Below are 14,344 nucleotides of genomic sequence, written 5' to 3'. Positions count from 1 at the left end.
TGATGTTCTTACACAATACCAAGACTATCACAATACCCCAACTGTTTTTCTTCGAAAAAAGTAAAGCTTATAACTAAGAATCAGTACCAACCTTCTGCTGTTTTTTCTTCAGAATACTCGGCTTGACGTTGTGTTTGGCATGCTCCGTCCAGCACTCGTCGCTGCAGTACAACGAGCCCTTCCTCGATGGTTTCGCCTTGCACGCGAAACACTTGTTATTCTCCTTTGGTTTGTCTTTATCCTGCTGTTCCGTCTGAAATTGCAATTGTCAGCTAACTTTTTAGCAGGCCCCAATATCACGAAAATACTCAAGTCTCAATCTCAACTCAATTTACCACATAAAAGCATAGTCTTATTCAAAATCTTGCATGTTTTTATACTTTTTGAAAACTTATTTTCTCATAGAATGTGTTATTGAAAGATTTTGACAATATTTCAAAGAAAACTAATTCTAGAGCAAAACATATACTTGAGTAATTGTTAAAAGGGAATGAATTAATTGTACTCGAGTACATTTTTGGCTGTAAAATATTTTTCCCTTGGAATCTAGACCAAAGATTTAAATCAACATATTCAATGATAAAATGCGGTTTTAAAATGTGTAAAATCATATATTTCTTTCAATAAATTTTGATGTTTTATTGTAAAATGAGTTGAGATTGAGTTTGAGATTGGACTTAAGTATTTTCGTGATATTGGGGCCTGGACTTTATGCTATCTATGGCTGTCTGAATGTGGTATGTTCTTTTCTAACCTTTATTTTATCATTGTATTGTTTGTTTAACAAGGCAAGGCCCTACAATACTGACCTCCTCCTTCACTATCTGTATGACTCGATTCCTCTTTTCCTGAAGGTCATCCCCTTTCTTGTTCTTTTTCACCGAGCCTCCTGTGTCCCCCTTTCCCTCACTCCTAGGTGTAGACTGGTTACTGGTATCTTTTCCTTTCCCTTCAGACTTAGACTGGTTTCCCTTACCTACAGACTTGGGTGTAGTCTGGGTGCTCAGCTTTTTGGACTTAGGTGTAGCCTCATCTAATAAACAAAACAAAAATGTTCAGAATAAGGTTAAATACTTCGAGCAAACCCAGGATCTCCTTACTCTTTCCTTCTTAGACTGGTTTCTCTTCCCTTCTGACTTGGGTGTAGTTTGGCTGCTCAGCTTTTTGGACTAATGTGTATGATTATCTTAAAAGCAAATTGTTCAGTTGAAAGGTTAAAGACTTAAAGTGGCTACCAAACACATAACTATTTCCTTCTGACGTGGGTGTAGACCGGCTGCTCAGGTTCTTTTGATATAGGTGTAGCCTCACCTGAGAAACGAATTGTCCAGATGAAAGGTTGATTTAATCAATATTAATTTTCAGATAATAATACATAAATGAAGTCATGAAATTGATAAATAACGAAAAAAAAAACATAGTGAAATTAAATATTGAGGAAAAATACATCCATTATTTTACATTCTACAGAACTGAGAGGGAACAATTTTATTTTTTTTTATTTTTATTTTTTTTCATTTGAATTATTATTTAACATCCTTGTCTTTTTATTTCTATTTCAGATGTTAAAACAAGTATGACATAACTAACAAGGTGTACACACATCTAAGTATATATAATTATATATTTATAAACAAAGCAGAGGTGAAAAAAGAACGGAAAATATAAACAGTATGTTCTTGTACAATTTATATTAGTTTTTACTGTTTTTAAAACGTATGTGGTCTAGATAAACAATTTTACAACTGCCCAATTACGAAGTTCTGTATCATTAATATTTGATTTTTCACAAATTGATTTTTAGATCGCAGATGTTCATATTTCCGTTCCAAAATTTTTATGGCTTAAACCGTTACTAACGATTTAAGAAAAATGCATAAAACATCGATTTTGGAACGATGAAAATCTCCGATCTGATGTTTTGTCAGGAGTCTTTTATCACTGGTTTGCATATATGTACGCAAGAATTGGTTCATTCCAAGACAAAAAATAAAAAAGTTGGAAAAAACGGTAAATCTGTGAGAGTGCAGCTTTTACAACTCTAATTAAACCTTCAAACAATATGAAATTTATATTTGTCCCTGTACAATTCTCGAAGTATCTCTTTGTTACAAATGTGCCTGTATCATCAACAATATCTTTAATAAAACGTATTCCTCTATTATACAGACTTTTGACAAAGATATCTTCAAATGATGGTTGTAAAACAAAGGTGTATCTAGAATATTATCAACAGTATCAGTGGATAATTTATCAATGTAGCTATTAAATATGCTTAGTACATCAATCCAAAGATTATTTTTTAATTTCTTTATTATACTTTCAGCAAACAATTTTCCTGTATTAAATACTTTACAGACATCAAACAATGAGTTCATTAACACATATCATTTTCCTTCACTATTCACAAATTTTCTAAGCCAAGAGAGTTTTAAGCTAGGCCTAAAAAAAAAATACATTTGGTTCGGGTTACCCGACCCTACCTACGGAATAGGCGCCGACCCTACCGTTTTTATAGTCAGTTTGTAAAAAAAAATGAAAAACAAAAAAATGTTGTTTTTTTTGCTTTTCGATATGTAGTTTAAAACCTTAAGCCTAATAATTTTTTTTATAAAAAGCCTACCTACCCTACCTATTTTTGAAAAGGATGTAACCCTAACCAAACAATTATTTTTTTTTAGGCCCTATTACAATATGCTTTAACATCTATCATTTTTAGACCTCCATTACTGTACTCTTTTACTAAAACAGAGTTTTTTATCTTATGGGGTCCATCCCAAATTAAATCATAGAAAATGTTTATGATTTTATTGAACACATGTGTACTAGGGTTTGGCAATGACATAAAAAAGATGTATAAAAATGGGAAGTAACAATGACTTTACAACAGTGATCTTTCCAATTGGAGTTAACTTCCTTCTTTTCCAATAACTGATACATATCTTCACCTTTTCTAGTTTGCTTGTAAAATTTAATTCTATCATTTTGCTAAGATCTACATCAAAAATTAAACCTAATAATTTAAACTGTGAAGCTCCCCAGATCAATCTATATTTTGTTTTAATTGACCTTGTGCTATATTTTAGGGAACCAATCCATATTAAATGTGTCTTATCAAAGTTAATTTTCAAGCCAGAATATAAAGACAAATCATGTAATAAATTTAAGGTAGCATTCAATGATAAATCTGATCCATCAAGTAACAGAGATGTATCATCTGCAAATTGAGATATTTTGTATTCAACACCGGGAACAAAATGAATTGATCTTTCTGTATATCTCTTCTGTTTACTGTGTCTCTGGTCAGAAAAGAGACTCACATTCAAGGTTTAAGAATGAGAATGGCTATCAGCCTTTCTATTTCTTTTAGATTTTGGTTTAGTCTGGCTGCTCTCTTTCGTAGACTTTGGGTGTAGACATGACATGGAAATTTACAAAAATGTCGAAATGGGATACATGATAGTTCATATTGTATGCATCCGTTAGACAAATGGCAAAGAAAGATTGCTATTGTATTATATGTACTCACAGTAACTACTATTTTAATATACGGGTTTTTAATCACATCCGTAAAAATGTGCATGTGCTTAAAAAAGAAAAATGTTCTATTTCGCATGTACATTATATTTTGTGTAAAAAGAAAATTTCCTTTTTCAACTCAAATTTTCGTTTTTCATTTTTTTTATAATATAATACATGGTACAAATAACCCTTCAGAGTTTTTGGTGGTCAGGCGATTTGATACAAAAAAATAGTGCTGTTTTGGCAAAAAAAGGAACAAGAGCTGTCACAGAGACAGCGCTCAACTATTCCGCCGCTTTTCGGTGTATGGATTGAAAAAATTTGCCGAAACATGCATGGATCACTGCTAGATTAGATTTCAATGCATACATGATGTGCTGAGATATATACATAAATTGAATTGGACTATATTTGAGGTAGTATGCAAACTTTAATGTAAATTCTAAGTTGAAAAAGGGGCATAATTCTGTCAAAATGCTCGATACAGTGACCTCCTCCTGTGTACAGGATGGGGGCATGATGATGAACAAGCGTGCAAAGTTTCCAAGCCAGATGTCAATGGACTTTGAAAATATTTGAGGTGGTACGCAAACTTTAACGTAAATTCTTAGTAGAAAAAGGGGCATAATTTTGTCAAAATGCTTGATAGAGTTACCTCCTCCTGTGTACAGGTTGGGGGCATGATGGTGAACAAGTGTGCAAAGTTTCAAAGCCATATGTCCATGGACTTTGAAAATATTTGAGGTGGTACGCAAACTTTAATGAAATTAGTTGAGAAAGGGGCATAATTTTGTCAAAATGATTGATAGATTTACCTCCTCCTGTGTACAGGTTGGGGGCATGATGGTGGACGAGTGTGCAAAGTTTCAAAGCCATATGTCAATGGACTTTGAAAATATTTGAGGTGGTACGCAAACTTTAACGTAAATTCTAAGTAGAAAAAGGGGCATAATTTTGTCAAAATGCTTGATAGAGTTACCTCCTCCTGTGTACAGGGTGGGGGCATGATGTTAAACAAGTGTGCAAAGTTTCAAAGCCATATGTCAATATTTGAAGTGGTACACAAACTCTTACAAACACTTTAAAAGTTGTTACGCTGACGCCGACGCTCGGGTGACTAGGATAGCTCTCCTTATTCTTCGAATAGTCGAGCTAAAAACTACTAACATGATTAATGTAATGTTAAACTTAATTTCAAACCTTTTACTTAACAAACCTATTGTCATATTCATGACTGGCACTATATTGCTTTATTTGCTAAATGTTTAGAGGCCAATGCTCCTTTAAAAGTGAAATAAAATAATTAATGGTTTTTTTTTACCTAGGTGAAAGATATATACTTTTTCATAAGGGTCAAATTTGGGGAAAAACGATGGTTTTTCAATTATGCCCAATACTATATAATATCATTTTACCAATCTCTTCATTCAGTTTTTTTCTGAATAATTCCAAAAAGGAAAACTATTTGAATCATTTCAAACTTATTCCAGGAAATGCCATTTCAAATTGATTAAATTTTGCCTTATATATTATCCGATTTTGGCAAGTGATATTCTGATAGTTTATAATTGAGAATTGATTGGTTGGGCCTGAAATCGGCAAAAATCGATTGTATTTGGTCATTATAGATTATCCGATTCAACCAGTGAGTTTTTTTTCATAAAGTTTTTTTCCGCCAATTTTCTCCTTTGAGTTCATTAATACATTCAGAAGTGTTCAGTTGTTTTCTTTAACAATATGGCCGAAAGCAACAACAACACGAAATAACTTCAAACACACAAACAATATAAAGTTCGTTCTTTAAGGATCATGAGTTTTTGTACAAAAATATATCTACAGTTTAGGTATTGTCAGAAACTGAGTGAACTTTTGATAATCGATTACTTGAGTAGAATCTATAATCGATAGCCAAACTGGAACCGATTCTCAACATCAATTTTGTTAAGAGTTCTTGTTACTCATTTTCGGCCTAAGGTTACCTTTCTTTTTCTCTGCCATCTCATCCTTATCCTTAACGTCTTTCTTCCCAGGTGTAAAAGTGTCCTGTTTCAGCTTGACCACTTTCACTGTAGGGGTTTTGATCTGCGTCAGCTTCTCATCTGAAGACTCTGTAATAAAATAATTGTCTGGTTGGGGTTACATCTTGTCCACAAATAGGTAGGGCAGGTATGCTTTTTTTAATTCTATTTTAATAGGCTTTATATAAGAAATTTCTTATCATCATTGAGGAATGGCGTTAAAGTTATATTCAGTATAAAGCTTTTTAAACTGCATATTTTTTTAAACCAACTGACTAGAAAAAGGTGTCTATTTTGTAGGTTACCAGAAGTATATTTTTAGGCCTAAATCAATTATTTATTTGTTATTTAATTTATGCAAACAACTAACAATCCTCAGCAGGCAAATTATATGCATTATATCATTCATATGATTCCTTTCATACACAGTGCCTTCCAAAGTCCCCTTTCCAAAGCAGTCTTATAGTATAATGTACATCACTGTTTTTGCAAGACTCAGTAACTACCTATGACTTTGACAACACCAGCACTATAAATATTAAAAATTATTTACATATGGAAATAATTTCATTTATTAAGACGGAATAAATTGTTTTCTCTTTTTATCTACGATTTCTCGGAAATACTTCCTAGATACGGGTAAACACACGTGGTTGCCCGGAAATCAACATGCGGAACGCTCCGGTCATCCGATTACTTGACCACGTGACTAGCCCAGCACGTTCTTTTCTCGCTAACCTTCGAAGGAGTAACACGTGGGAAAAATACCGAAAAAATATTATTTATTTGTTTTTGAGTTAAGTTAAAAGTTTGTGAAAATGCCAGGACGGGGGAGAGGAGTTAAGAGGAGGAAAACTAGGCAAGCGGAAACGGAGCCAGAGGAAGAGCTGAGCAGCCCGCTGGACGACGTGTCCAAAGGTAATAAAAACGTTGTTGACTTTGAAGAGATTCTTCAAAGATCAAATGTGTTAGAAACAAATACATCGTTTAACATAGGGTGTGGTGCGGTAGCGGGGAATACCCCCGAACTTGTAGCAGCGTCCTCCACCGTAGCTCCCCTGCCTGCCCCCATTACACATCTGCCTTGCGCGCCGGGGGGACCTAGTCCAATTAGGTTAGCCCCCGACGACGTAGCAGCCCACGTCCCCGACCTAATTAGAAGTCAGATCAGGAGGGGAGAATTCGTAAATTTGGCTCTGCTTCTGAAAGGTTCGCTCGAACTTACCGATTTCTGTTCGGGAACAACTTTACAATTGACGGCGGAAGGCCAGTTGCTCTCTAGGCCTAGGGAATGTAGGGATAAAATCGGCACGATCGAGAAATGGACCGATGCTTTTATTATATACATGTCCATATACATTCAGGCCAATCCATCTAAAGCATCCGAGCTACTGCAATACATGTGGACGATTAGAGAATGCGCGGGACGCCAGGGCGGGCTGGCGTGGCGCAGCTACGACGAACAGTTTAGGCTACGGCAGGCATTCGAACCCTCATCATGGGCACATATTAACACGGACTTATGGTGGCGATGCATGTTAATGCCGGCCGCGGCCACGCCTGCCCCAAGCCCAAGGGGAACCTTTCCAAGCAGAATGGCGAGAGTGTGCCATTTTTTCAACATGGGCAGCTGCACGTGGCCTAACTGTAGGTTTCGGCACATTTGCTCTTCCTGCGGCCAAGGTCACTCAGCATCAGTATGCACATTATCTAACCGCGTACCACAGCGCACCCAGTCATTTCATACGTCACAACATTTCAATGTCCCGCGCCAGCCCTTTCGCGGGCGCCATCCCACCTCATTCAATGACAACATTAGGGGAGCAACACCACGTCATTTCTAACCCGAATACTTGGGACATCGCGCTTTCACCAATCGATTTGACTACATTACACATTCACTTATCTTCCTATGACGAACAGGAGGCAATTTTCTTAGAAAACGGGTTTAAACACGGGTTTAGTCTGCAATACCAGGGCCCTCGCCTGGGTAGGGAAGCCACTAATCTTAAATCAGCCAGAGAACAGCCAGATATTGTAATCGATAAAATGAATAAAGAAATTTTAGCTGGCAGAGTAGCGGGTCCTTTTGTTGTTAAACCATTCAAAAACCTTGTAGTTTCACCCATAGGCTTGGTACCAAAGAAAGAGCCAAATGAGTTCAGAATGATACACCACCTATCCTACCCTGCCGGATCCTCAGTAAATGACCACATCGATCCGAAAAACGCATCCGTACAATATACAAGTTTCGACGAGGCGGTCAAAATGATACAAACCCTGGGCAGGAATTGTAAGATTTTTAAAGTCGACATAAAGAACGCATTTAAATTGCTACCGATACGACCGGAGGACTTTGAACTCCTCGGCTATAAATTTAATGACCGGTATTTCATTGACAAAACACTTCCTTTTGGCGCTTCAATCAGCTGTGCGACTTTTGAGCGTTTTTCAACTTTCCTGGAATTTTGCGTAAAAATCAAATCAGACTCGGGAATGCTAATTCACTATCTAGATGACTTTCTAGGCGGGGACAAAGACACAACAGCGGCTAACGCCCTACTCCAGTTGTTTATAGAAGTAATGCAGGAATTAAAAGTCCCCTTAGCCCATGAAAAAACCGAGGGCCCTACAGAGGTCTTAGTTTTCCTAGGTCTCGAACTTGACACAAGGGAAATGGTAGTACGCGTACAGACGGAAAAAGTCGAAAAAATAGTGGGGTATATCCAAAATATCATGGCCAAACAATCAACTACTCTGAAAGAAATGCAATCACTGATCGGGTCCCTCAATTTTTGTTGTCGTGCGATACCGTTAGGGCGCCCCTTCTGCAGGAGACTGATTAACTCAACATGCGGTCTAACCAAGCCTTTCCACCACGTCCGTTTAAAAAGGTCCGTTAAGCTAGACTTAAAATTATGGCTCAATTTCTTTAAAAAATTCAACGGCATTTCAGTATTTCATGACCAATTCTGGCTAACAAACGATGACGCAGAGTTATATACGGATAGCGCCGGGGGAAACGGACTAGGATTTGGCATCTACTTCCGGGGGCACTGGGCATGCGCACGCTGGCCCGAATCATGGGAGAAGGAAGGTTTACTCAAAGATATCACCGTCCTAGAGATTTTCCCTATTATGGTTGCTATTTTCATTTGGGGGGAGGGGCTCAGAAACAAAAAAGTAAGATTTCATTGCGATAATATAAGTGTCGTCCACATCCTAAACTCATTTTCAGCCAAGTCGGATAAAGTGATGGATATTCTTCGGGTTTTGACATTGAAATGCCTCCAGTTCAATATTCTTCTGAGGGCGTCTCACGTACCTGGTTCAAAAAACTTAATATGCGATGCCCTTTCACGCTTCCAGATCGCGCGTTTCCGAAAGCAAGCACCGGAAGCGGACGCGGAACCCCATCCCATCCCGCCCCATCTTTGGGAAATCTTCAAAAAAGAGCTGACACACTTTTGCGATGTTCTTTAGCAGACAACACGCGCAGGACATATACCACAGCGTTAAACGCGTTCCAAGCATTCCTCGCGAAATATAACTTAAAACAAAACATGCCGATACCCGCACCTTATTTAGTTTGGTTCATAGCATACTGTTTCGAAAATAACTGCGCAGCGAATACAATAAAAACTTACGTGGCGGGTCTAAATTACATACACAAAATAAACGGCTTTCAGGACATACACTCTATGTTTGTGGTCAATAGGTTACTCGAAGGTTGTGTGAGAGCTAAAGGACATTCGCGGGATGCGAGACGCCCCATCACAAAATCAATATTGACCGAAATCATCGCAGCATTGCCTAGTGTGTGTTATAACGAATTCGAAGCTAAGGTTTTTAAGGCAATATTCTCAATGGCCTATTTCGGCCTCTTCCGCATCAGCGAACTGGTAGCGACCACACTTAGCGGTTCGTCCAATCAAATTAAGCGAAAAGACGTAGCCATCACAACCAACGAGCAATTCATGTCGGTGACCTTACGAATACATAAAACCAGTCAGCACGGTCCACCGATCACGTTGAAACTCCCCCGGGAAAAAACACACCCATGTCCAGTATTAGCTATGTTAGAGTACCTGTCACTTAAACCTGCGGGAACATCAGCCTTTAGTCACAGCAACGGACTTCCGGTCACTAGACAACAGGTAACCGCTGTCTTAAACAAATGTCTAACGAGAGCCGGCCACAGTACCCAAAACTTTAAGACTCACAGCTTCCGTATCGGCCGTGCGACCGACCTAGCCATACGCGGCGTACCAGAGACAGACATTATGAAACTTGGTCGTTGGTCGTCCCAAGCATACAAGAAATATATCCGTGTGTAAGCTAGAAGGGGCGATATCTGGGCCTCACGCATTACATTCGTACAATTAAATAACATTTATTAACGAATAGAATATACAAAACCCGCACTGAAATACAAATACAACGCAACCCTACATTAAATAATTATTTCACTCGTAAATATAGATATCTGGGTTTTGGGCGACTCGCTACCCAGGCGCGCGGGACGGTACGCACAGGAGAGGGGCTCGCCGAACCTGCGGTTGCCGCGGACCATCGCCTGGCTGGGCGTCGGGGGCATCGGATGGGAACGTTTCCGCAGGTCCGTAGAATCCAATGTCCTTTTGTGCGAGCCACCCAAAATAATAGTTTTGCACCTAGGCGGCAACGATTTAACTGTGTTTCCGCTAACGAAAATATTTAACTCAATTACTCGCGAAATACGCTACCTTAGATCCGCATTTGCCAGCGCCGTTATAGTCTGGGTAGATATACTAAATAGATTTCAATGGCGAAACCCACGCCAGTTAACGTCATCACAAATCAATAAAAAGAGAATCCGCGTTAATCGCCACGGGCGCAGTTGGGTAAGGTCGACAGGCGCACACGACACGCTATCCATAGATATAGGTTTAGATACTCCGGGTTTCTTCGCGGCCGACGGCGTTCACCTGTCGGCAGTGGGTAATGCTATGTATATCGACGCACTAAGAGATGTTCTGCTTAAGCACATAGAATAACGCTCCGTAAAGCGCAATTACATTAACATAATCTCGCGGTTTAAATTTTTTTTTTTTTTTTTATATATATTCAGAATTTTGGTGGATAAATTTAGAAAATTTATTGTGGCGTAAAATTCTGGCGGCAGGCGAATAACAAATCTTTTAAACTGAATTTAGCCAGATTTCTAACCAATACTTATTATACAAGGTCTGCTCTCCCAAACTGCGGGTAAAGGAACTTCGGCTCAATTGTCTTACTCGTGGTGCTGGGACTGCATTCCAATTAGTTCTTATTTATTTGCATTAGTTAGGTAACGCCGTGCTGTAAATGTGTTAAACGTGTCTATGTGTAAGTACGCTTGCATGCAGGTGCCGGTGCTTTGGTTCACTGACCAGACATGTGTCAAGCTTGTTGTGTCATGTGTATAAATGTACGCTTGCATGCAGGTGCCAGTGCTCTGGTTCACTGGCCAGTCATGTGTCAAGCTAGTTTCCGTGTCAGTCCCCAGACTTGCATGTGGCAGAAAACCGCGTGGTGTTTTTCTGCCCATTCAAAACATGTGTCAAGTCAGGGACGTCTGTTTGTTTTACTGTACGTGTATGCACGGCGAAAAATTTTCACTTTCGATACGCATAACTTGTTCAACTGGTGCCGGGATTTTACGTCACAAGCCACATGACCATTTACGCCACTCTGATAATCTCTTTACTATATATGTATATTGCATTGCTATGGACAATCGCATTGCTGGTGTTGTTTCGTTTTGTTACATAATAAACAATAAGTTATTGTATGGTTTGTCTGATTTATTCAAATCCATTTAATAATAAAAATTATTTACATATGGAAATAATTTCATTTATTAAGACGGAATAAATTGTTTTCTCTTTTTATCTACGATTTCTCGGAAATACTTCCTAGATACGGGTAAACACACGTGGTTGCCCGGAAATCAACATGCGGAACGCTCCGGTCATCCGATTACTTGACCACGTGACTAGCCCAGCACGTTCTTTTCTCGCTAACCTTCGAAGGAGTAACACGTGGGAAAAATACCGAAAAAATATTATTTACCCACCCACCACACCCGATTAAAATATTAATATAATCTGAATGACCCGTATGACATCACTTCAATAGTGTGTACATGTTAATCTTTCATAATGCCGTTTCATTCAAAATGCTGCTGGTGAGTTCTTTATAATTGCAGTTTTCGGCAGCTTGCGTTCTGAGAGACAGCACATCACTCGTAGCAACATCAGCGAGCAAGCTATGCCTAACTAGGGGCCCAAGCCACTCGGGTTCCAGCTCACACCGAACACCACCGGACCAGTCTTCAGAAACAATCATACCAAGATAGTGCAGTGTGTCGCCAAACTAACCACTTATCAATGGTCATAGGGAGCATACGGCAATGCCTTTTTGTTGGAACAATGCAGACAGTGTTTTAAAGCTTTAAACTACGAACATGTACTCTTTTCTTTTTTTTCTTTTTTTTTTTTTTTTTCTTTTTTCTTTTTTTTTTGTCCTTTTAAGTCGTGTGGGCGTAAAATTCTGGTGGCAGGCGAATAACAAATCTTTTAAACTGAATTTAGCCAGATTTCTAACCAATACTTATTATACAAGGTCTGCTCTCCCAAACTGCGGGTAAAGGAACTTCGGCTCAATTGTCTTACTCGTGGTGCTGGGACTGCATTCCAATTAGTTCTTATTTATTTGCATTAGTTAGGTAACGCCGTGCTGTAAATGTGTTAAACGTGTCTATGTGTAAGTACGCTTGCATGCAGGTGCCGGTGCTTTGGTTCACCGACCAGACATGTGTCAAGCTTGTTGTGTCATGTGTATAAATGTACGCTTGCATGCAGGTGCCAGTGCTCTGGTTCACTGGCCAGTCATGTGTCAAGCTAGTTTCCGTGTCAGTCCCCAGACTTGCATGTGGCAGAAAACCGCGTGGTGTTTTTCTGCCCATTCAAAACATGTGTCAAGTCAGGGACGTCTGTTTGTTTTACTGTACGTGTATGCACGGCGAAAAATTTTCACTTTCGATACGCATAACTTGTTCAACTGGTGCCGGGATTTTACGTCACAAGCCACATGACCATTTACGCCACTCTGATAATCTCTTTACTATATATGTATATTGCATTGCTATGGACAATCGCATTGCTGGTGTTGTTTCGTTTTGTTACATAATAAACAATAAGTTATTGTATGGTTTGTCTGATTTATTCAAATCCATTTAATAATATATAACAACAGCTTGACAGCGCCTTCCCTTTTTTTCTAAGAAAAACTGATGTAGTACAGATAAAGATAACAACAAATTTTATTTTGTTCTTGTTAGAAACAGAATCAGTGCGCAATAAAATTGTGGACAAACTAACCTTGGGATGAAGAAGTGACTTTGGAAGTTTTGAGTGTCTTCTCTGTCTCTAGTTCAGCCTCTTTGTTTGGTTCTGTCAATGTGTCCTTGTTGTCCTTACTTACAGTAGAGTCTGGTTCTTGAGATTCACTTCCATCCTTGAAAGAGACAAACAAAGCCACGGTCAGAGATATACCATTACAAACAAGATAAAATTTTCAATCATCGGCAATTATATGCGCCACTAGTGAACAGCAGACATCGCGAAAACTGTCGGACCAACGGTCCTGACTGGTAAATTTTGACTCGGTCCAACTAAATTTGTGATGGGGTCGGTCCGTCTGACCGACAGATGTAAAAAAAAAATAATGAAGATTTAATCTTTATCAATTATCAAACACCGCTTAAAAGTAAGAATAATTTTGTTTAACAGAAAATCGTGTTTTTATCAATGAAATTATCAAATAACCATTTGTTTACGAATCCGATGTCGTTTTCCGATAGTGTAAATATCGGAATGCGTACCGCATTAAATCAAACATCATGCAGCATTTGCCTCCTATTGCAATACATTACAAAATAATGTTTACTACTGTGTATATATCCCGCGATCTTTTGAAATGCTAAAATGATAAACTTTTGTCATAAATATTGGTATGCTTTAAATGATAGTTCCAAATGTTCCAAACAATGATCTTATCCTTTGGGACATGCTATTTGATTAAGAAATGGTACCGGTACGGTCCAAAAAATACAAATTGCCAAAAAAATCTCCCAATCGAAATTTTTGTTACGAATAAGTGCGAGTGTCTGTCAAAATATGGCAACCTTCAATAAAGCTGGTTTAATAATATTTTGTCAAATAAAGCTATGTGAACTGGAATTTGTGTTCAAGATTAACTCAGGTTAATATCTTAATGTTTTTATTTCTTGTAAATGTAAAATTAGCAACAAAGGCTTTGAAAAAGCAAGTTATCAAACAAAAATTGTTGGACCAGCAAATTTTCTTTCGGACCGACAAAATATCAGAGGCTGTCGGTCCAAATGACCGAGACTTTTTCTGAACTTTCGTGATGTCTGCAACAGGAACTAAAACTTAAGTCATTCAGTTTCAATAATTTTTCTTTTTTTTAGTAAGAGTGACCTTGATCCTAGGGCCCCAAACACAATCCCATGAAAGGTCTACATTATCTCTTATAATGTGAAATCATAAATATTCGTGGGACATTAATTTTCGTGGATTTCTCCATAAACTCTTCCTATGTACCAAGTTTGGTCATTTTATGTCAAACTAAAATTATTTGATACCAAAGGTAAGTTTGAAGCCATCCACCAAGGCTGTATAATAAATATATGATGATCATTGATGCTGTAAAGGTGCCTTTAGTGACAGGATTTTTGTAAACACTATGGCCTTGACTTT

At 38.2% G+C, this 14,344-nt stretch overlaps 1 protein-coding gene across 1 annotated transcript in view; it reads right to left on the bottom strand.

Moving 5' to 3' along the window:
• Nucleotides 1-14,344, bottom strand: part of LOC128204669 (uncharacterized) — a gene marked incomplete at its 5' end in the record, with an annotated part of 52,969 nt that overhangs the window by 26,798 nt on the left and 11,827 nt on the right. The window contains 4 exons of the mRNA XM_052906068.1: nucleotides 92-253; nucleotides 810-1,033; nucleotides 5,502-5,630; nucleotides 12,944-13,079. Coding sequence (XP_052762028.1) covers nucleotides 92-253; nucleotides 810-1,033; nucleotides 5,502-5,630; nucleotides 12,944-13,079 — 651 coding nt within the window. The remainder of the gene's footprint in view (nucleotides 1-91; nucleotides 254-809; nucleotides 1,034-5,501; nucleotides 5,631-12,943; nucleotides 13,080-14,344) is intronic.

Source organism: Mya arenaria, chromosome 10 (assembly GCF_026914265.1).
Source record: "Mya arenaria isolate MELC-2E11 chromosome 10, ASM2691426v1".
In the NCBI taxonomy this organism is placed as follows: Eukaryota; Metazoa; Mollusca; class Bivalvia; order Myida; family Myidae; genus Mya; species Mya arenaria.
The sequence above is the reverse complement of the archived record's forward strand: the minus strand, read 5'-3'. Positions and strand labels throughout refer to the sequence as shown.